Source organism: Gigantopelta aegis, chromosome 13 (assembly GCF_016097555.1).
Source record: "Gigantopelta aegis isolate Gae_Host chromosome 13, Gae_host_genome, whole genome shotgun sequence".
Classification (NCBI taxonomy): domain Eukaryota; kingdom Metazoa; phylum Mollusca; class Gastropoda; order Neomphalida; family Peltospiridae; genus Gigantopelta; species Gigantopelta aegis.
Genome location: NC_054711.1, coordinates 3,997,596 through 4,019,142, shown reverse-complemented (window position 1 = coordinate 4,019,142; position 21,547 = coordinate 3,997,596). Strand labels below are relative to the sequence as shown.

The 21,547-nt window shown below is 38.0% G+C and overlaps 1 protein-coding gene across 2 annotated transcripts in view; it reads left to right on the top strand.

Moving 5' to 3' along the window:
- LOC121387388 (presequence protease, mitochondrial-like) overlaps nt 1–19,666 on the top strand; it is a 62,178-nt gene extending 42,512 nt beyond the window's left edge. For both annotated transcript variants that reach the window (XM_041518485.1, XM_041518486.1), the window contains 11 exons: nt 1,123–1,243; nt 2,088–2,164; nt 4,521–4,686; nt 5,897–5,997; nt 6,905–7,019; nt 7,600–7,712; nt 8,528–8,581; nt 11,043–11,111; nt 13,904–14,018; nt 15,678–15,811; nt 19,337–19,666. In XM_041518485.1, the coding sequence (XP_041374419.1) occupies nt 1,123–1,243; nt 2,088–2,164; nt 4,521–4,686; nt 5,897–5,997; nt 6,905–7,019; nt 7,600–7,712; nt 8,528–8,581; nt 11,043–11,111; nt 13,904–14,018; nt 15,678–15,811; nt 19,337–19,436 (1,165 nt within the window). In that variant the 3' untranslated portion in view covers nt 19,437–19,666. The remainder of the gene's footprint in view (nt 1–1,122; nt 1,244–2,087; nt 2,165–4,520; nt 4,687–5,896; nt 5,998–6,904; nt 7,020–7,599; nt 7,713–8,527; nt 8,582–11,042; nt 11,112–13,903; nt 14,019–15,677; nt 15,812–19,336) is intronic.
- The last annotated feature ends 1,881 nt before the right edge of the window (nt 19,667–21,547 follow it).

Here is a 21,547-nt window from a genome sequence, read left to right as displayed (position 1 = left end):
TGAACTTGGTCCAGACTGTGTCAAGAACTAGAACAAAAAACATCCTGTACATAATGCGGTGTTTGATAACAATATGAAGTTGTTGAACTTGGTCCAGACTGTGTCAAGAACTAGAACAAAAAACATCCTGTACATAATGCGGTGTTTGATAACAATATGAAGTTGTTGAACTTGGTCCAGACTGTGTCAAGAACTAGAACAAAAAACATCCTGTACATAATGCGGTGTTTGATAACAAATATGAAGTTGTTGAACTTGGTCCAGACTGTGTCAAGAACTAGAACAAAAAACATCCTGTACATAATGCGGTGTTTGATAACAATATGAAGTTGTTGAACTTGGTCCAGACTGTGTCAAGAACTAGAACAAAAAACATCCTGTACATAATGCGGTGTTTGATAACAATATGAAGTTGTTGAACTTGGTCCAGACTGTGTCAAGAACTAGAACAAAAAAACATCCTGTACATAATGCGGTGTTTGATAACAATATGAAGTTGTTGAACTTGGTCCAGACTGTGTCAAGAACTAGAACAAAAAACATCCTGTACATAATGCGGTGTTTGATAACAATATGAAGTTGTTGAACTTGGTCCAGACTGTGTCAAGAACTAGAACAAAAAACATCCTGTACATAATGCGGTGTTTGATAACAATATGAAGTTGTTGAACTTGGTCCAGACTGTGTCAAGAACTAGAACAAAAAACAATACTTGCCACTTAAAGGGACAGAGCCTAGTTTCAACGTGTGAAAAATAACACTATGTTTACAAACCTGTAACACATGTGTATAAAGTTACAATTGAGTAAAACACGAGTCTGTGACTTTGAAATGGTGAAATACCCTTTAAAAATAGACTAAAACTATTCCATAACTGTTACTTCTCAGACGTACGTACATTTTTAAAAATATGAAAAATGCATTTTGTGATATTAAAAGCACCAGGATAACTAAAAACACTTCGAATGTATGGAAAGTGGTAATCTAAACCACAAAATCTAAGTAAAATATGATTTCTGTTATCAAAAACGGCTATAATAGTCAAAAATATGTCTTAGTGTTTAAAAACTGGGTATGTCCCTTTAAAATTTATGCATTTGGAATATGTTGTTCTTTTTTCAGAATGGGTGCCGGTCCATACGACTTCAAATCTCTTTCCCAGGAAATGGACCTCTACACAGGTGGACTGTCCGCAGCTCCTCACCTGTCTCCTCACCTGGCCACGCCTAACGAGTATGAACAGGTACACCAATTTGAACCTCGTAACATATGGAATATGAATAGTATAATTTTATTGAAGAAATAATTAAGTTTCCGCTACATTCATTACACTATAACATCATCCCATTGGTCCGGCCGTAGCAACGGGAGTTTGTTCATTTCTCGATGAATGTAAAACTTACGTCATCAGGGAACGTCATTCCTGATGATGTCGTTTTATATAAATGAGCGTTATTGTTTTAACCAAAAAAAATAATTCAAAATAAAATATGAACTTTTAACGTTACTATTAGTAAGTATATTTCACATTTAATTATACGTATTGTCTGTTATTTCTTTTACGTTCATCTGGGTATAAACAAAAAAAATCATCTGCAAACTTATGTGAGAACGGGCCGATTCACACAGTTTGCAGATGATTTTGTTTTTCATACCCCGATGAACGTAAAGGAAACCACAGACAACTCTTAATTGTCTGTTCTTCCTTTTATCAATAAAAGAAACCTGCACAAGCGGTTTACACAAAACTTTGACTTATTTTACTTTAGTTATTTTTTTGCACATCTCATTCCATTGTGTTTTAATTTAAGTTTTTAACTTTTTATATTTTTATTCATTCATTGATTCATTCATTCATTCATTAAATCAGTCATTTATTCATTGTTAAACATTAATTCAATTATTCTTTCATTCATGCATTCAGTGTTGAACATCCATCCATCCATCCATTCATCCATTCATCCATCCATCCATCCATCCATCCATCCATCCATTGTGCCATGTATTGTATTTGTTACATGATTACACCATGTGCTGAGGTGTCGTTAACCTTCCTTTTCTTGATAACTTGTCGTGTCTTCTCACAGGGTGTGTTCTTCCGTTCCAACTGTCTGGAGCAGAATACGGAGAAGATGTTGAACTTGTGGTCTCACATTTTTAAAAGGTGATGGAGGCAAACTGTACTGACATGTAGTTTACTGCATGAGGAAGGAAGGAAATGTTTTATTTAACAACGCACTCAACATATTTTATTTATGGTTATATGACGTTGGGCATATGGTTAAGGACCACACAGATATTTAGGGAGGAACCGACGAGGCTGCATGAGGGGGCTTTCTCATTATGCCGGGGGGGGAGGGGGGGGGGCGAGACGTAGCCCAGTTGTAAAGCGCTCGCTCAATGCGCGGTCCATCTAGAATCGATTCCCGTTGGTTGGGCTATTTCTCGTTCCAGCCATTGCACCACAACTGGTGTAACAAAGGCTGTGGTGTGTGCTGTCCTGTCTATGGGATGGTGCATATAAAAGATCCCTTGCTGCTAATCGAAAAGAGTAGCCCATGAAGTGGCGACAGCGGGTTTCCTCTCTCAATGTCTGTGTGGTCCTTAACCATATGTCTGACGCCATATAACCGTAAATAAAATGTGTTGAGTGCCTTGTTAAATAATAGAAAAATTTCCTTCCTTCTCATTATGCAATTTGTCGCACCGATTTGTCACGTGCGACTGGTTGTGAGAAATAGGACACAACTCCAGCACAATTTAGGTGTTCTCATAATACGATTATGATTCAGTCACATGCTTCACGTCGGTGTGACTAATCACAGAATGAGAAAGAAAGAAAGAAAGAAATGTTTTATTTAACGACGCACTCAACACATTTTATTTACGGTTATATGGCGTCAGACATATGGTTAAGGACCACACAGATTTGGAGAGGAAACCCGCTGTCGCCACATAGGCTACTCTTTTTACGACAGGCAGCAAGGGATCTTTTATTTGCGCTTCCCACAGGCAGGATAGCACAAACCATGGCCTTTGTTGAACCAGTTATGGATCACTGGTCGGTGGAAGTGGTTTACACCTACCCATTGAGCCTTGCGGAGAACTCACTCAGGGTTTGGAGTCGGTATCTGAATTAAAAATCCCATGCCTCGACTGGGATCCGAACCCAGTACCTACCAGCCTGTAGACCGATGGCCTGCCACGACGCCACCGAGGCCGGTCCAGAATGAGAATGCCGCTTTACTAGCATATTAAATAAGAATTGTTTGTGACTGTTCTACATCGAGAAATCCACACAAAAAATTACAAACTGTATTTAGTTTATTACTTAGCATATCAAATAAAAATTGTTTTATTGTTCTTTAAGAATTTATCAATGTATAACAGTCACAAAATGGATTTAGTTTATCACTTAGCATATCAGATAAGAATTGTATGTAAAAAAAATTGAATTTATTGATGTATAACTTACAAATTGTATAAAATCGCATAGCATACTGTAGCGAAGTGATGTTATACTAAATTTGTAAGTGCTAATTATATTGTTTTGATAGATATATTCCAAAATGTCTTCACCCAATTCTATTTGGTGAACATCATTGACTCAGTTAGTAGAGCAGGGGTGGGATATAGTTCAGTGGTAAAGCGCTCGCTTGATGCGCGGTCGGTTTAGGATCAATGCCTGTCGGTGGCCCCATTGGGCTATTTCTCGTTCCAGCCAGTGCTCCACAAATGGTGTAATAAAGGCCGTGGCATGTACTATCCTGTCTGTGGGATAGTGCATATAAAAGATCCCTTGCTGCTAATCGAAAAGAGTAGCCCATGACAGCGGGTTTCCTCTCTCAATATCTGTGTGGTCCTTAACCATATGTCTGATGCCATATAACCATAAATAAAATGTGTTGAGTTCGTCGTTAAACAAAACATTTCCTTCCTTTCTTCCAGTTAGTGTAGCACTTGTCTGAGGTGCTTAGTTCGTAGGATCTAAACCACACAGCGGACATATTGTTTTTTCTCTGTCTTAACTAGATCATCACAACTGGTATATCAAAGGCAGTGGTGTCTTGTCTGTGGGATGGTGCATATAAAAGGTCTCTTGCTACTAATGGAAAAAATTTACCTAGTTTCCTTTAAAGACAATATTTCAGAATTACCAAATGTTTGACATCTAATAGCCAATGATATAAAATCAGTGTGCTCTAGTGGTGTCGTTAAACAAACAAAACTTTTTTTTTTTTTTTTACAAGGTTGAAATTGTATTATATTTCTTTTTCTTTTCAATAGAGACAATTGGTGTGGGTGTTCTCTAAGACTATGTGTCAAAATTACCAAATGTTTGACACCCAATAGCTGATAATTCATTAATCAATGTGCTCTAGTGGTGTCGTTAAACAAAACAAACTTTAGCTGAAGACTATGTGTTAGAATTACCAAATGTTTGACATCCAATAGCCGATAATTCATTAATCAGTGTGCTTAATCAAAGTTTAACTTTAACGTCTGTGTATTTATTTCAGCCCTGATTTCTCCGACACGAACCGGTTGAAGACGTTGGTCCAGATGCACGCGAGCGAGCTCGCTAACAGCCTGGCCGCGGCCGGCCACTCCTACGCCATGACCCACGCTGCGTCATGCCTCAACGCCGTCAGTCACGCCAGGGAAAACTTCTCCGGGATTTCACAGGTGAGTGGTTGTCAATCAGGAAAGAAAGAAAAGAGGGGTTTATTTAATGACGCGCTCAACACATTTTATTTATGGTTACAACATTGGACATACGGTTATGCTATAGATGGAATATTTGTACGGTTATTGTCACTCTCTGCCATCAGAGATAGCTGTATAATGAAAACATGGAATGGCTGCCTACCACACGATAGGCAAAGATTCCCGCTCTAATGATAGTACTAAACCAAATAACGTCCAGCTGGGTCAAAGTTTGAGGTGCACCCAACTTTTGATAGAGAAGTGAACACTACAAGTCCTGTGATTGGTGATAAATGTGAGTGTTGGTTGTAAAAAAAAAATAGTTTCATTGGGGCAAAAAAATGTATGCAATTTTATTTCATCTACTACCACTGTGTCAAGTAGCATTGTGCTTGAAACATGTATGGCTGGGGTACCTGTAAAAAAAAGTACTTGAATGTTGTGTGGAACTAGGGTAGTCATAGATGCTACCCGTTATCTCCGAAATGAGCAGCTTGACCCCCAATTTTTTCCGATTCTCTTTAAGGATGAGGGGTGGTAGTATTTATATCTGTGATGTTTATGTCGATTGATACGCTGCAGGTAGGAGTTTTAGCCACTATTTAGTTACTATTGTCATCTATGAGATTTGATTTTGTTGTATACACCCTATGTTTGATGTTAAATACCTTTACATTGTTAGCTGATAAGAAATATATGACATATTAATTACTAATACACACACTACAGGAAAAAAACCTATCAGGACCTATGTATTAAACCGGAACATTATTGCAAGGGTGTGCTGTCGAGTTTGTTCCTGTAGTGTGTATGTTACTGCTTAATACGATGTATCAGGTCTACAAAGATTACATATTCAGGGCTACTTTTGACACTTAACAAATCAACCACTTGTGAATTTCAATAAAAAATAAAGATTCTTTTTAAAACCACAAGTTTATAATCTCAACATTTCGTCAACTAAATGTAGACATCATCAGGAGAAAACTAAACATAGTTCAGCCTTTAAAACAAGTAGGATAAAAACAGAATTTCAAAAACAGTTAATTTCGGAAAATAATTTCATTATATTTTGTTTAGCAAATAATTTGGTTTCAGTATATTTTTTTAATTTAATAGATAATTTGGCAAACGTTTTGGCAGCACTGCATATTGCAGCTTTAATTCTTGACAAGTGTTTTTCTTTCAGGTTTCGTTCATGAAAAAGATTGCAGAGTCATCCGATTTGACAGAGCTGGTATCCCATCTTCAAGAAATCAGCAAACATTTGTTAAACAAGAACAGACTGAGGTAAAGTTTGGAGTTTGTCAAAAAAGAATGGGAAAAACAATTTGTTTTATTTAACGACGCCTCTAGAGCACATTGATTTTTATCTTATCATCGGCTATTGGACATCAAACATATGGTCATTCTGACATATTTCTTTACAGGAAACCCACTGCCGCCACATAGGCTACTCTTTCCAATAAGCAGCAAGGGGTCTTTTATATGCACTTTCCCACAGACAGGACAGCACATATCATGGCCTTTGATGAACCAGCTGTGGACCACTGGTTGAAACGGAAAATAGCCCAAACTGCAAATGGGTCTACTGAGAAGGATCGATTCGATGACTGACCGCTTCACAAGTGGATACACTACCGCTTGAGTTACATCCCACTCCCCATCCCCCAAAAAAGAAGAAAAAAGTTTATTAAGATGGTGTTTGAACTGTACATCTTTTATGTGAAGTGATACATTGTGATTGATGGTGAATTGTTATAGCTATCCAGAAGTAATTTAAATGGGGGCAGGACATAACCCAGTGGTAAAGCTCTCTCCTGATGCATGGTTGGTCTAGGATCGATCCCCGTCGGTGGACCCATTGGGCTATTTCTCATTCTAGCCAGTGCACTACGACTGGTATATCAAAGGCCATGGTATGTGCTATCCTGTCTGTGGGACGGTGCATATAAAAAGATTCCTTGCTACTAATAAAAAAATGTAGCCGGGTTCCTCTCTGAGATTACCAAGTGTTTGACATCCAATAGCCGATGATTAAGATATCAATGTGCTCTAGGGGTGTCGTACAGAACAAACTTTAATGTTTCCCAATAGCCGATGATTAATAAATCAATGTGCTTTAGTGGTGTCTTTAAAAAAAAAAAACTTTAAGTTTTGTTTAATTTCAATTGTTTAAATATTCCTTTCTTTTCAGATTGATGGTGAATGCGACTCCAGAAGCCATGGACTCGATGCTGTCAATGGTCGACAAATTCTCACGCGATCTTCCAGGTTCACCCGCCGTACCGGACGGATTCCAGTACACACAGGTAAATAACACACAACACCAACAGGCCTACATTTAGCCATTTGCTAAACATTTGCTAATTATTTTTACTGGTTCTCGAAGTGGTCATTTGGTTTCTTGTGTAGCGTAAAAAACCTTGTGTAACAAGCGTTGGCAACAAATGATGAACTGAATTTAACCCAGATGTGGTGACTTTCAATTGCATCTCAATCATTGCTGGGTCAAGATAACACTCAACTCCACTCGTGTATCATTCTCATTATTGTAATATAAAAGAAGTTTACATTTTCTTCTACGATTGCAGTACAGTATGTTTTGATTTTTGTTAGTGTTGTATTTCACATTTATTTTACATTAGATTAGGATTTCACATTTATTTTACCATTATATTTTACATTTAAATCTTTAATGTTAAATTTATTTATTTTTTACATTGTATCAGTTCATATTTTACACGTTTTACTTGTGCATTTTTAATTTGTATTTTCATTGATGTTTGACATTACATTTTTATTTCACATTTATATTTTACTCTACTTTTCAAAAGTGTGTTTATACATTTGTATATTGAGTCTTATTGCTAATATTTCTGTCTGTTTTAGGAAAAGTCCTTTACTCCCACAGTTTCAAAAACACAGTTTGAGTTGCCGTTTTCCGTGAACTACATGAGCAAGAGTTTTCCTTCTGTGCCATACAGTCACCCAGACTTTCCCGTGTAGGTTCAGCTCAGTGTCAATACCACACAATGTAATTACAGGTGCAGATCCAGGGCGGGTTTTCGGTCAAGGGGGTCTCATCACTGCTTGGTCATGACTAAAAAACTACGGTGCAGATCCAGGGCAGGTTGTCGGTCAAGGGGGTCTCAACACTGCTTGGTCATGACTAAAAAACTTAAGTTTTTTTCCCACTTATTTTAAAGTGCATTTGTCACTGATATGCCACTTCATATTGGAAAATGGGGTCACAGTTGTGGTAGAACACTTGCCAGAGCAGTGATGGATCGATTGCCCTCAATGGATTGTTGTTGTTTTTTTGTCCCAACCGATGCCTCATGACTGGTAACTCAAAGGTGATAATATGTTTTTCCTTTCCTCCCTCTCTCTCTCCCTCCAGCTCTCCATCTCTGTCTCTGTCTCTATCTCTCTCTGTCTCTCTCTCTCTCTCTCTCTCTCTCTCTTCTCTCTCTCTCTTCTCTCTCTCTCTTTCTCAATCTCACTTTGATTCTCACTCTGTCTCTTTCACAATCTCAATTTCTCTCTCTCTGTTACTCAATTTCACTTTCTCAATCTCACGGTGATTCTCACTCTGTCTCTAATTCTGTCTCTCCTCCTCAATCTCAGTTTGTCTCTCACTCTGTCTCTCTCTCTCTCTCTCTCTCTCTCTCTCACTCACTCACTCACTGTTAAAAAAACCATCAACACCAAGTACATGTACCTGGACGCATGTTTCAAAATGTGCTTAGTTAAGCAGACAATCATTTCCTATTCTGTTTTAAGAAGTTTGCCGAATTGAATTATTTTAACTTTTCAGTTTGAAAGTCCTGGGCAATTTGCTGTCAAGAAAATTTCTTCACCGAGAAATAAGGTAACTAATGAAATAAATGTGTAAAGAGACTCTAATTATAGTAACAAATTGTAACATTTGCCTTTTCTAAAAGTGTTTCTGGTTTATGTGAGTATATTAATTATTATTTTTAATTTTCTTGTTTCTAACATGTCAAATAGTACTATGTAAATAGAGGATAATAATACCAGTTATTGTCAACTTTATGTTCTGTGAAAAATAATTTTTACATGTCACAATCTTTAGAGTGACAAATGAAAATTATTTCATGAGGGACATAAATTTGATAACTTGTACTGAATTTGTTATTCTCTTTTATTTATATATATATATATATATTTATCCTATAACTTACCCATGATATTCATGTCATAAACCCATGTGATAATTTACTTTATTAACCCAGTTAATAATGGTATGCAAATTTGCAAGGTCTCCAGGTAATGTATTGCTGTGGATGGGTCATTTGCTTACAAGCCAACAAGACCAGTGTACATGAGCATAACATTTTTAAAGATTTGTTTAAAATGCGTGACGTCAAATTAATCTGTGTTGACGTCATATTATCGATGGCGGCAACTTTAGCTAAAAATTTAATTAAAATGTTATTTTAGTAGTGTTATAGGATAAATAGAATTCGCTACTCGTGTTTTTTAATATGTAAAATATCAACCTCGTCTAGTTAATCGGTATTTGTCTCGTCAGAGCCTCGACAAATACCGATTAACATAAGACTCGGTTGATATTTTCCATATTAAAAAATACTCATGACGAATCATATATATATATACTGAACAAAATAAGAAACTTCCACTAACTTTGCTTGAACATAACTTGATGAAAACAAACCGGGGGAATAATTGTTATATATGCGTTTAAAGAGTGTTCCATGATGCATCGTTTGGTGCAAAAATCATGGCCATAGGTTAACAGAAACTGGGAGAAATTTTGACCACGTGTGGTAGGGGTTAAAAACAAAACACCCACTTAATAAGGAGTATGACCACCTCTTGAATTGACGACTGCAGTGCATCGCAGGCGCATAGAATTGACTAAAGTGTTGATTTCTGCCTGTGAAATATTGTTCCATTCCTGAATGAGCGCTTGTTCGTTGACGTTAGCGGGTGGGTTGGGACGACGTCTCAATCGTCTGTCCAGACTATCCCAGACATGCTCGATGGGGTTGAGATCAGGACTTTTAGCGGGCCAGTCATCAATGAAATCAATGTTATTTGTCCTAAGAAAATTTACAGTGTCTCTAGCTGTATGAGATGTGGCATTATCATGCTGAAAAATCGAGATGTTGGCGTTGTTGTGGAACAGAGGAATGACGTGATGAGCGAGAATGTCATCGCGGTAACTTTGAGCATTTAAATTGCCATTAATGACGACTAGTGGTGAACGATAACCATGGGCAATGGCTGCCCAGACCATGACACAACCCCCACCCCCAAAACGATCTCGTTCAAGAACACAACAGTCAGCATAGCATTCATTTCTCCTACGGTAGACGCGCACCCTGCCATCACCACGTTGTAAAGAAAATCTGGATTCATCCGAAAAAAGAACGGTATTCCAGCGTCGCCGTATCCAAAGAGTGTGTACACGTGCCCAAATAAGACGATTTAGACGATGATGTTGCGTTAAAACGCATCCGACGTAAGGACGTCGTGCATGTAAACCGTTCTCCTGCAGACGATTACGAACAGTTTGCCCACTGATTCGGTTATTATGAAGCCCAGGTGTGTTAGCAGCAGTAGCAGTGGCAGTTTGGAATCGATTGCGCAAATGCGTGTTCATGATATAGCGGTCTTGACCACGTTGTAACACGCTGACGTCCACGACGTGGCAAGTCGTTGGTGCTTCCTGTCGTTCCAAATCTTACGCGAAGATTTCGTATCGCTCGACTAGAACTCCCAACATGCCTTGCAACGTCTTCTGTCGACATGCCAGCATCAAGCATGCCAATCGCCCGTTCGCGTAAATTTTTGGGTATTCTTGGCATAGTAAAAATGCTACAATGTTACAAATTTTGAAGCGTTTTCGTTCACTTGACAACAATGTCAGTAAGACAAGTAAAACAAATTGACCAAATACTACACGGGACATGTCGAACCATGCATGCACGTGCAAATTGAATTTCACGTTGTCGACGATTAACAGTGCAAAAATAATCGATAAAATTCATGAATCCTGATAATACAGCTCAAGGCTAATACTACCTATATAATTTCATTACACAATGAATTCTTTAACACAACAAATACTATGTGTACAAATCGGAAGTTTCTTTTTTGTTCAGTATATATACATTGTATGTCATTGTATATAGAGATTATGTAAACCACTTTACACGCTGTTCTGAGTATTGCTATAACTTTATATTTTATTCAATTTATTGTTATATACTGTACTGTACTCATGAATATTCACATCAGCTCCCTTACTAATAATAAGTGTTGTTTTGGTTCTTGTTTCTCAGAGAGAAAGGTGGGGCTTATGGAAGTGGTGCGACAAATTCTGGTGGATGTTTTAGCTTTTTCTCCTACAGGTTAGTACTCTGTCCAGCTTTGTTGTCCAGTGTTATTTTCAGTCCTGTATTTGGCAAGTTTATAAGGGGCTGGAGCATAGCCCAGTGGTAAAGTAGTCACCTGATGCGCAGTCAGTCCATGATCGATCCCCGTCGGTGTGCCCATTGGGCTATTTCTTGTTCTATAGCTACTGCACCACGACTAGTATATTAAAGGCTGTGGTATGTGCTATCCTGTCTGTGGGATAGTGCATATAACAGATCCCTTGCTACTAATGGAAAAATGTCAGAATTACTAAATGTTTGAGATCCAATAGCCATGGTATGTGCTATCCTGTCTGTGGGATAGAACATATAACAGATCCCTTGCTACTAATGGAAAAATGTCAGAATTAGCAAATGTTTGACATCCAATAGCTGATGATTAATAAATCAATGTGTAACAAAGGCTGTGGTATGTACTTCAATGTCAGTGGGTGGTACATATAAAACAATTCCTTGCTGCTAATCGGAAAGAGTAGCCCAATGGGTTTCCTATGCAATCATCCGTGTGGTCCGTAACAATATGTCCAGTGCCATAAAACTGCAAATAACCTACCCAATATTAAATACAGGATTTAAAACTGGACGTGCAACTTGGAGAAATAGGTAAGAAGATTTTTAGTCGAATTAGCCAGACACAATGCATGTACAATGTAGATCTATGTGATTTTTAAGTTTTTGGTAAATTAATAATGAATTATATTTGCCAAATTCAGGTTTAATTTGCATTTAAATCCTCAATTAATTTATTGGGAATAGATAATAGTATTTGCACAAACAAACAATTACTACCAATATTTATCAACTTGGCAAAATAGGTCAGAAAACCTTTACTCAGATTAAATTTTGAATTAACCATATAAAATGGCTGCAGATCTAAGTGAATTTTAAGTTTTTAAATCCTCTTATTAAAGTGACAGACCCTAGTTTTTAAATCCTCTTACTAAAGTGACAGACCCCAGTTTTTAAATCCTCTTATTTAAGTGACAGACCCCAGTTTTTAAATCCTATTATTAAAGTGACAGACCCCAGTTTTTAAATCCTCTTATTTAAGTGACAGACCCTAGTTTTTAAATCCTCTTATTAAAGTGACAGACCCTAGTTTTTAAATCCTCTTATTAAAGTGACAGACCCCAGTTTTTAAATCCTCTTATTAAAGTGACAGACCCTAGTTTTTAAATCCTCTTATTAAAGTGACAGACCCCAGTTTTTAAATCCTAAATCCTCTTATTAAAGTGACAGACCCCAGGTTTTAAATCCTCTTATTAAAGTGACAGACCCCAGTTTTTAAATCCTCTTATTAAAGTGACAGACCCCAGTTTTTAAATCCTCTTATTAAAGTGACAGACCCCAGTTTTTAAATCCTATTATTAAAGTGACAGACCCCAGTTTTTAAATCCTCTTATTAAAGTGACAGACCCCAGTTTTTAAATCCTCAGACCCCAGTTTTTAAATCCTCTTATTAAAGTGACAGACCCCAGTTTTTAAATCCTCTTATTAAAGTGACAGACCCCAGGTTTTAAATCCTCTTATTAAAGTGACAGACCCCAGTTTTTAAATCCTCAGACCCCAGTTTTTAAATCCTATTATTAAAGTGACAGACCCCAGTTTTTAAATCCTCTTATTAAAGTGACAGACCCCAGTTTTTAAATCCTCAGACCCCAGTTTTTAAATCCTCTTATTAAAGTGACAGACCCCAGTTTTTAAATCCTCTTATTAAAGTGACAGACCCCAGTTTTTAAATCCTCTTATTAAAGTGACAGACCCCAGTTTTTAAATCCTCTTATTAAAGTGACAGACCCCAGTTTTTAAATCCTCTTATTAAAGTGACAGACCCCAATTTTTAAATCCTCTTATTTAAGTGACAGACCCCAGTTTTTAAATCCTCTTATTAAAGTGACAGACCCCAGTTTTTAAATCCTCTTATTAAAGTGACAGACCCCAGTTTTTAAATCCTCTTATTAAAGTGACAGACCCCAGTTTTTAAATCCTCTTATTTAAGTGACAGACCCCAGTTTTTAAATCCTCTTATTAAAGTGACAGACCCCAGTTTTTAAATCCTCTTATTAAAGTGACAGACCCCAGTTTTTAAATCCTCTTATTAAAGTGACAGACCCCAGTTTTTAAATCCTCTTATTAAAGTGACAGACCCTAGTTTTTAAACACTATGGCATAATGCTCACCATGAGACTATTTGATAACTGAAATCAGACAAAACTTACATTTTATTGCTTACATTATCCATTGCCATACATCCAAAGTATTTCTGGTAATTTTGGCGTTTCTGATACCATATTTTTAAAAGTGCATGTACCCATGAGAAGTAACAGTTATGGAGACAAACTCTTCCCCATTTCAGACCACAGACTCTTGTTACACTCTATTGTAATTTATCTTTGTTGATTATCAGTCAGTGCACTACGACTGGCATATCAAAGGCCGTGGTATGTGCTATGCTGTGTGGGATGGCACATATAAAAGATCCCTTGCTACTAATGGAAAAATGTAGTGGGTTTCCTCTCTGTGACCGTGTTAAAATTACCAAATGTTTGACATCCAATAGCCGATGATTAATAAATCAATGTCGATAAAGAAAACAAACCTTTCTTTTCAATGTGCTTGAGTGGTGTCACTAAACAAAGCAAACTTTTTGTGTCGATTATCCAGACAGGTTGAATAGATAATAGTACTGTCACATATTACTACCAGTTGTAGCTGAAGCTGTTTTCACTCTTTAAATATTTAACGGTTCTTTTCGAATGTGTTTCCAGAGACCCCCGCTCTCTGCAGACGCTGGAAGTGTTTGATGAGGCCATCTCGTGGGCCGCGAATGGAGACTTCACCACCACTGACGTGGATGAAGCCAAACTTGGAGTCTTCCAACAGGTTTGTTTCTGTCTGTCTTCTTCATGCCGTGTGCCATTCAAATATAACCTGATGCTGTTTGTGTAAAAATTAGATACCATTCCTCGCTTCCCTCTAATAACATGAGACTATACATCCTCAAAAATAGGGGCGGGACGTAGCCCAGTGGTAAAGCGTTCGCTTGATGTGCAGTCGGTTTGGGATCGATACCCGGCAGTGGGCCCATTGGGCTATTTCTCGCTCCAGCCAGTGCACCACAACTGGTATATCAATGGCCGTGGTATGTGTTATCCTGTCTGTGGGATGGTGTATATAAAAGATCCCTTGCTGCTAATCGAAAAGAGTAGCCCATGAAGTAACACAGTGGGTTTTCTCTCTCAATATCTGTGTGGTTCTTAGCCATATTTCCGACGCCCATGGCTAGCTCTGGGTCAGCGAACCTTTTCGCCAAATTATCTACTAAACTTGAAAAATTGCACAAAATCCAGTTATTTTCTAACAAAATATCAAGTATTTCATGAAATTATTTCGCCAAATTAAAATAAAATTTGCCAACTGATTTTGAAATTTGCAATTGGCGAATTTGGCGACTGCCAGAACTAGCCCTGGATGCCATATAACCGTAATTAAAATGTGTTGAGTGCATCGTTAAATAAAACATTTCCTTCCTCAAAAATATTTCATAATGCCTGAAGATACTCTCTTCTTCACGAACAAGTGACATAACATTTTTTTTTAATTACAATAAACCTTTTATTAATCCCCTTACCTGTCCAACCGGAGGGGACTATAGACTCTGTTCTGTCTGTCTGTCTGTCTGTCTGTCTGTCTGTTCGTCCCACAAAGAGTTTTCCAGATGTTTTTTCACAATTCCTTGATATTGAGCTGAAATGTTTTGTGTAATTTTATCATGTACTGTTACACATCAAGTTTGACTTTCATGGAGATCTATGAATTTGTCAGTTATGGCCCTTGAATTTAGTAGATACAAAAATTTGTTTTCCACATGTTTTTTCACAATGCCTTGATATATTATTGAACTGAAATTTTGTTCATAGCTTTATGATGTACTGTTGCGGATCAAGTTTGACTTTCATCACAATTTACCCATTTTGACAGTTATGACCATTGATGATGATGATAACTAGTTTAACGTGCCCATATACCCACTAGGGTTTCGAACACGCCCGTCCCGAGTCCAACCTCCGATAAGATCGGTGGCCTGACTCAGGATGGGGGGGTGGGTGGGGTGGGGTAGACTTGAAAATGGGCAGAATTTTGAAAATAGCAATTAGTAAAAAAGTTACAAGCCAAAAATAAAAAGAATTGACTGCTCGGCCGAATATTTATATAATTTGGAGCATTTTAGAAGGACAGTCCAAAATTAAATAAGAGAAAGAAGAGAGGATCGGACTATTTAATAAAAAAATTTTTAAAAGAAGTAATTTCGACATAAAATTTTGAACACAGATCTAAAAGTTTAAAGTCAGATCGATATGTCCACTTGAGTGGCCTCGTTATGGCCCTTGAATTTAGGAGATATGAAAATGTGTTGGGTTACGTAGCTTTAGCAGTACTCTCTTAATGCTTGTTTGTGTAGTGATCCATTCAGATTCTTTCTTACAAACTTGTTAAATTAGATTAAAAATGTTCATTTTATAAATTATTCGTACTATTCAGACTGATCGACCAGTACCTCCAGGAAAGGTTGGCAGGTTGTTATTTCTGGAACACATCACTGATGACATGAGACAGACGTCGCGAGACAAATTGTTCACCGTCAGTCAAGGAGATCTCAAAGACGTCACTGAAAGGTGGGTACTGATTGGTGGGTGCTGATTGGTGTCAGATAGAATAGAATAGATATTTAACGACACCCCAGCAAGAAAAATACATCGGCATTGGGTGTCAAACTATGGTAAATGCAAACAAATAAAGTGACGATCAACATCAATATAAAAATCCAAGAGTCAAATAAAAACGCCATGTAAAGAACTGTGCAAAAAATGCAGATATCACAAATAGATCAAATTAAAATTTAGAATAAAAGTCAGTGTACATAAAAATTGTAATAAAAGTTCTGGATGGAATCGAAAGGATTCCATCACATTTCTTTGACCAAATATATCTTTTTCTAGTTTCCATTTTGATCCATGACCCATCATCACATGGGGCGGGATGTAGCTAAGTGATACGAGTACTTGTCCATCACCACATGGGGCGGGATGTAGCTAAGTGATACGAGTACTTGTCCATCACCACATGGGGCGGGATGTAGCTAAGTGATACGAGTACTTGACCATCACCACATGGGGCGGGATGTAGCTAAGTGATAGGAGTACTTGTCCATCACCACATGGGGCGGGATGTAGCTAAGTGATAGGAGTACTTGACCATCACCACATGGGGCGGGATGTAGCTAAGTGATACGAGTACTTGTCCATCACCACATGGGGTGGGATGTAGCTAAGTGATACGAGTACTTGTCCATCACCACATGGGGCGGGATGTAGCTAAGTGCTACGAGTACTTGTCCATCACCACATGGGGTGGGATGTAGCTAAGTGATACGAGTACTTGTCCATCACCACATGGGGCGGGATGTAGCTAAGTGCTACGAGTACTTGTCCATCACCACATGGGGCGGGATGTAGCTAAGTGATACGAGTACTTGTCCATCACCACATGGGGCGGGATGTAGCTAAGTGCTACGAGTACTTGTCCATCACCACATGGGGTGGGATGTAGCTAAGTGATACGAGTACTTGTCCATCACCACATGGGGCGGGATGTAGCTAAGTGCTACGAGTACTTGTCCATCACCACATGGGGCGGGATGTAGCTAAGTGCTACGAGTACTTGTCCATCACCACATGGGGCGAACATAGCCCATTGACAAAGAGCTTGCTTGATGCACGGTCAGTCTAGGATCAATCCCTGTCAGTGGACCCATTGGGTTATTTCTCGTTTCAGCCAGCGTATCACTACTGGTATATCAAAGGATGTGGTATGTGCTATCCTTTCTGTGGGATCGTGAATATAAAAGATCCCTTACTACTAGTGGAGAAATGGAGCGGGTTTCCTCTCTAATACTATATGTCATAATTATCAAATGTTTGACATCCAATAGCGATGATTAGTAAATCAATGTGCTCTAGTAGTGTCGTTAAAGAAAACAAAATTCAACATAGCTCCGTGGTCTAGTGGATAAGCTACTGGACAATCAAGCTGACGACAGTGGTTCAAATCCCGTCAAAGTTGGCTCACACATTCATTCATCTTTCTCATCTATCACCCTCTGCCTATCATTCTCATTATCTTAATATAAAAAAAATTCCAATTTCTCCTACGATTTCAATCTGTTTCCACCCTTTCTGTCAGTTTCCACCGACTCGTCTTCTGAGCTGTCCACACCATCGCCTACCTGTCTCAAATTCCTCCACGGGTGCAGTTTCTGTGTATTTCTATGCACCCACCTGGCATCCTCATCCTCTGCCACTAATAAAGCTGGTCTGACCCACGGCACCAACTAACGACTGCCGGTAGTAGGGGTGCATAGTAGGTGGTTACAAGCGCCTCTTAACAATGCCAAAAGTGACTACTGAACACTCCCCGAAGTGGTCGGACTAAGCCCACAGCTAGAAGCTGATGGGGAATGGCAGGTGTGTGGCACAAATAGCAACAAGCACCTGTCGCGGTTGGAGAAACAAGGACTGGGATGTGGAGGTGGACAGCGAAAGAAGTTGAAAGATAGCAGGAGTTGCCAGATCTGGAAGAGATGAGACGGAATTCAAAGGAGATAAAGGAAAGGGAGCAGTGGGGAAAAAAAATAAAAACAAAACAAAACAGAAAAACTTGAACATAGATTTTGTTTTGCTTCAACATTAGAGGGACAAGTGATAGATCAGTGGTAGAGCACCTGCCCGAAATGTGATGGGACTCAGGATCAATTACAGTCAGTGGCAGGATTAGACCATTAGAAAGAAAGAAAGAAATGTTTTATTTAAAGACGCACTCAACACATTTTATTTACGGTTATATGGCATCAGACCATATGGTTAAGAACCACACAGTTATTGAGAGAGGAAACCCGCTGTCACCACATCATGGGCTAGTATATACCACGGCCTTTGATATGCCAGTCGTGGTGCACTGGCTGGAACGAGAAATAGCCATTGGAACATTGCATGCAGTCAGATCAGATGTTAGGCCAAGTTTTACTCAAATGTTACAGTTAGACTTTGTTTTGTTTTAATGATACCACTAGAGCACATTGATTTATTAATAGTAGCAAGGGATTTTTTTTATATGCACCATCCCACAGACAGGTTAGCAAATACTTTGAAATAGGGTGGGATGTAGCTAAGAGATAGAGTGCTTGTCCAGTATGGGCAGGCTCTAACTGGGGTAAAGCACTTTCTTGTGTAGAGGGATCATATTCCCTCTTTGGACCCATCACACTATTTGCCCGACAACAGGTTGTTCAAAAGCTCTGGGAAAGTGCTTGTAAAAACTTCGGGGGGGGGGGGGGGGGGGGGGGGGGGGGGGGGGCTGCCCTGAAAGATAATTTATCTCTTCCCCCCACCCCTAAACAAAAAAAAGTTGATTTAAGAATTAGCAGATTTTGCAGTATTACACCTGAAATGGTGCTAGCCGATCAGTCTCATGAAGGTTTAAATAAAATATATTAACGGTTTTACTGCAAGATTATCAATATGTCGCTGTCCTAAAACATTCCAGGTGAGTGTAGAGGGGAGAAAGTTTTACAAAAAGGTGATAATCAGGGCTAAATTTGCCAATTTAAAAACAAACGGCAAAATTTATTTCAATTTTGCGAAATAATTTTATGTTGGAAAATCAGTAATTTTTTGCTTTTTTTTTTTTTTTTGAATAGATAAATTGATAAAAAAATTCTGTACACCCAGAACTAGCCCAGGGAATGTTTGTTTTTAAAAACGATTTGTTAAAGATGTTGAGCAGAATTCACCAAATGGTGATTGATGCACGGTCGGTCTAGGATCAATCCCCGTCAGTGGACCTATTGGGCTATTTCTCGTTCCAGCCAGTGCTCCACAACTGGTGTGAAAAAGGTCGTGGCATGTGTTATCCTGCCTGTGGAATGGTGCATATAAAAGATCCCTTGCTGCTAATCAAAAAGAGTAGCCCATGAAGTGGCGACAGTGGGTTTCCTCTCTCTATATCTGTGTTGTCCATAACCATATAACCATAAATAAAATGTGTTGAGTGCATTGTTAAATAAAACATTCCTTCCAAATGGTGATATTTAGTTTTTGTTGTTTTAGGTTTTAACATATCTGTTGCTGTTTTATATTTGCCAGGTATTTGTTGAAATCAACTGGCCCAACTGGTGTGTCGTTTCTCGGCCCAGCAAACGAAGCAGTGCAGAAAGACTCAACTTGGAAAGTTCTCAAAGAGTAGTCTCCCTTGAATAACAGAGTAATCTCCCTTGAATGACAAAATGGTGGACTTGTCACTCAAATAATGGATTTTTAACTAAAATTGATAGTATTTATCGATATGATGGATTTTACAATCCAAATGATGAACGTTACACTGGACTGGTGAATTCATACTTGAATAAAGGACCATTACTAACAATATTTGTAAAGAAAGCGAGGTTGCATACAGCCATAAATGAAAGGCATTTATATTCCACATTTGTTGAGATATTTTCCATAGCATAGATATTTTCCAGTGTGATGTTCTGTTGTTAATCGATCAAACATTATGGAAAAAAAAATGGCTATGGCCCTCAGGTTTGGTTTAAACAATATTTATTTCTGCAAATTCAAATACAATAGCGAGGGATTGGCCAACAGGCAAATTGTGCCTATATACAAGCCTCACCCAACATTTAACAAAAGAAACTTTACATATATAAATATTGTTGCTAATCGAAAAGGACCATCTTACAAACACTTTGCATATATCTCACAAGTTCATTGTGATGTAGTGGTAAAGCACTCGTTTTGATGCGCGGTCAGTTTGGGATCGATCCCTGTGCTATTTCTCAATCCAGCCAGTGCACCACAACTGGTACATCAAAGTCCATGGGATGATGCATATAAAAGATCCCTTGCTGCTAATAGAATATTTGTGTGGTCATTAACCATGTCTGATGCCATATAACCGTAAATAAAATGTGTTGAGTGCGTCATTAAATAAACCATTTCCTTCCTTCATTGTCACGTTTAGATATTGAACTTCATGATACTTTCATATCCCACTGTACCGTTCGTTGGTTTTCTATAATACAATTTCAAACCTTATAAAAAAAAAAATGTTTGGTTTGTTTAACACTACTGGAGCACATTGATTTACTAATCATCGGCTATTGGATGTCAAACATTGGCAATTTTGACATATAGTCATAAGAGGAAACACGCTAAAACAAATTCTGATGCAGCAAGAGATCTTTAATATGCACTTTCCCACAGACAGGATAGCACATACCACGGCCTTTGATATACCAGTTGTGGTGTACTGGCTGGAACAAGAAATAGACCAATGGGCCCACTATCGGGAATTGATCCCAAACTGACCACGCATCAAGCAAGCGCTTTTACCACTGGGCTATGGTCCCACCCTTTCAAAGTTTGTAAAGTTTCTTGTGGACGCCTGTATATATTTTATAGATCAAGATGACAGAAACCACAATAAATAAAGAGACAGTCCTGAGTCTGCTGCCATTGTAAGATGTTTCCAACAAATACAATCTTTAAACAACTCAAATTACATACTGAATACAGTTTATAGTTCAGAAATTTCAGTGTCTGTATATTCAAAGTTATCATCGTCCCAGACTGGATTTGTTTGTTCAATATTTGATATGTACAAGAGAAATTATTTTAGGAAATAAAATGAAGTTTGATATACTACAAACACTTGGATGATTAAAAACATGTTTATTACACAGACACTGGTATTTTATGCAGAAAACAAAATGGATTTAATATCTAATTTTGGTCATTGAAACATTTTAATAATGGCAAACTCGGGACTGTTGTTTTAAAATATTTCACAATGGCTAACAAGAAATATGGATAGAAAGAAAGAAAGGTAAAGGAGCAAATAGTTTAAATGATAAATGGTTATTTAATTTTGAATTGCTTGCTATTAATAAGGAAGTTCTGAGCAGATTCAAATACAGAAATATTTTCTTGGACACCAAGACTGATCAGTCAATCATAACTAGTTTAACATGGTCATATACCAGTGAGGTTTCCACTGGGGTTTCGAACATGCCTATCCCAAGTCCAATAAGATGAGGGGTCTGACTCGTGACGGGAACTTAACTAAGACTGGGTCACGATCAATGAACCCAGGCCTGCACAAGTGACCATTGTTTATTTTTTGTATGTGTTTATGATATTGTGCAACTTTAAAGGCATACTGTCACAGACCACTGACCTATTTAATGGTCTAACAAAGTATTACCTGAGCAATCATAATTTGATTTGTCCTTAAATGTACTTTATTCGACCATCTTTATAACCACCATACTCCATTTATTAATGATATTTTGTAAA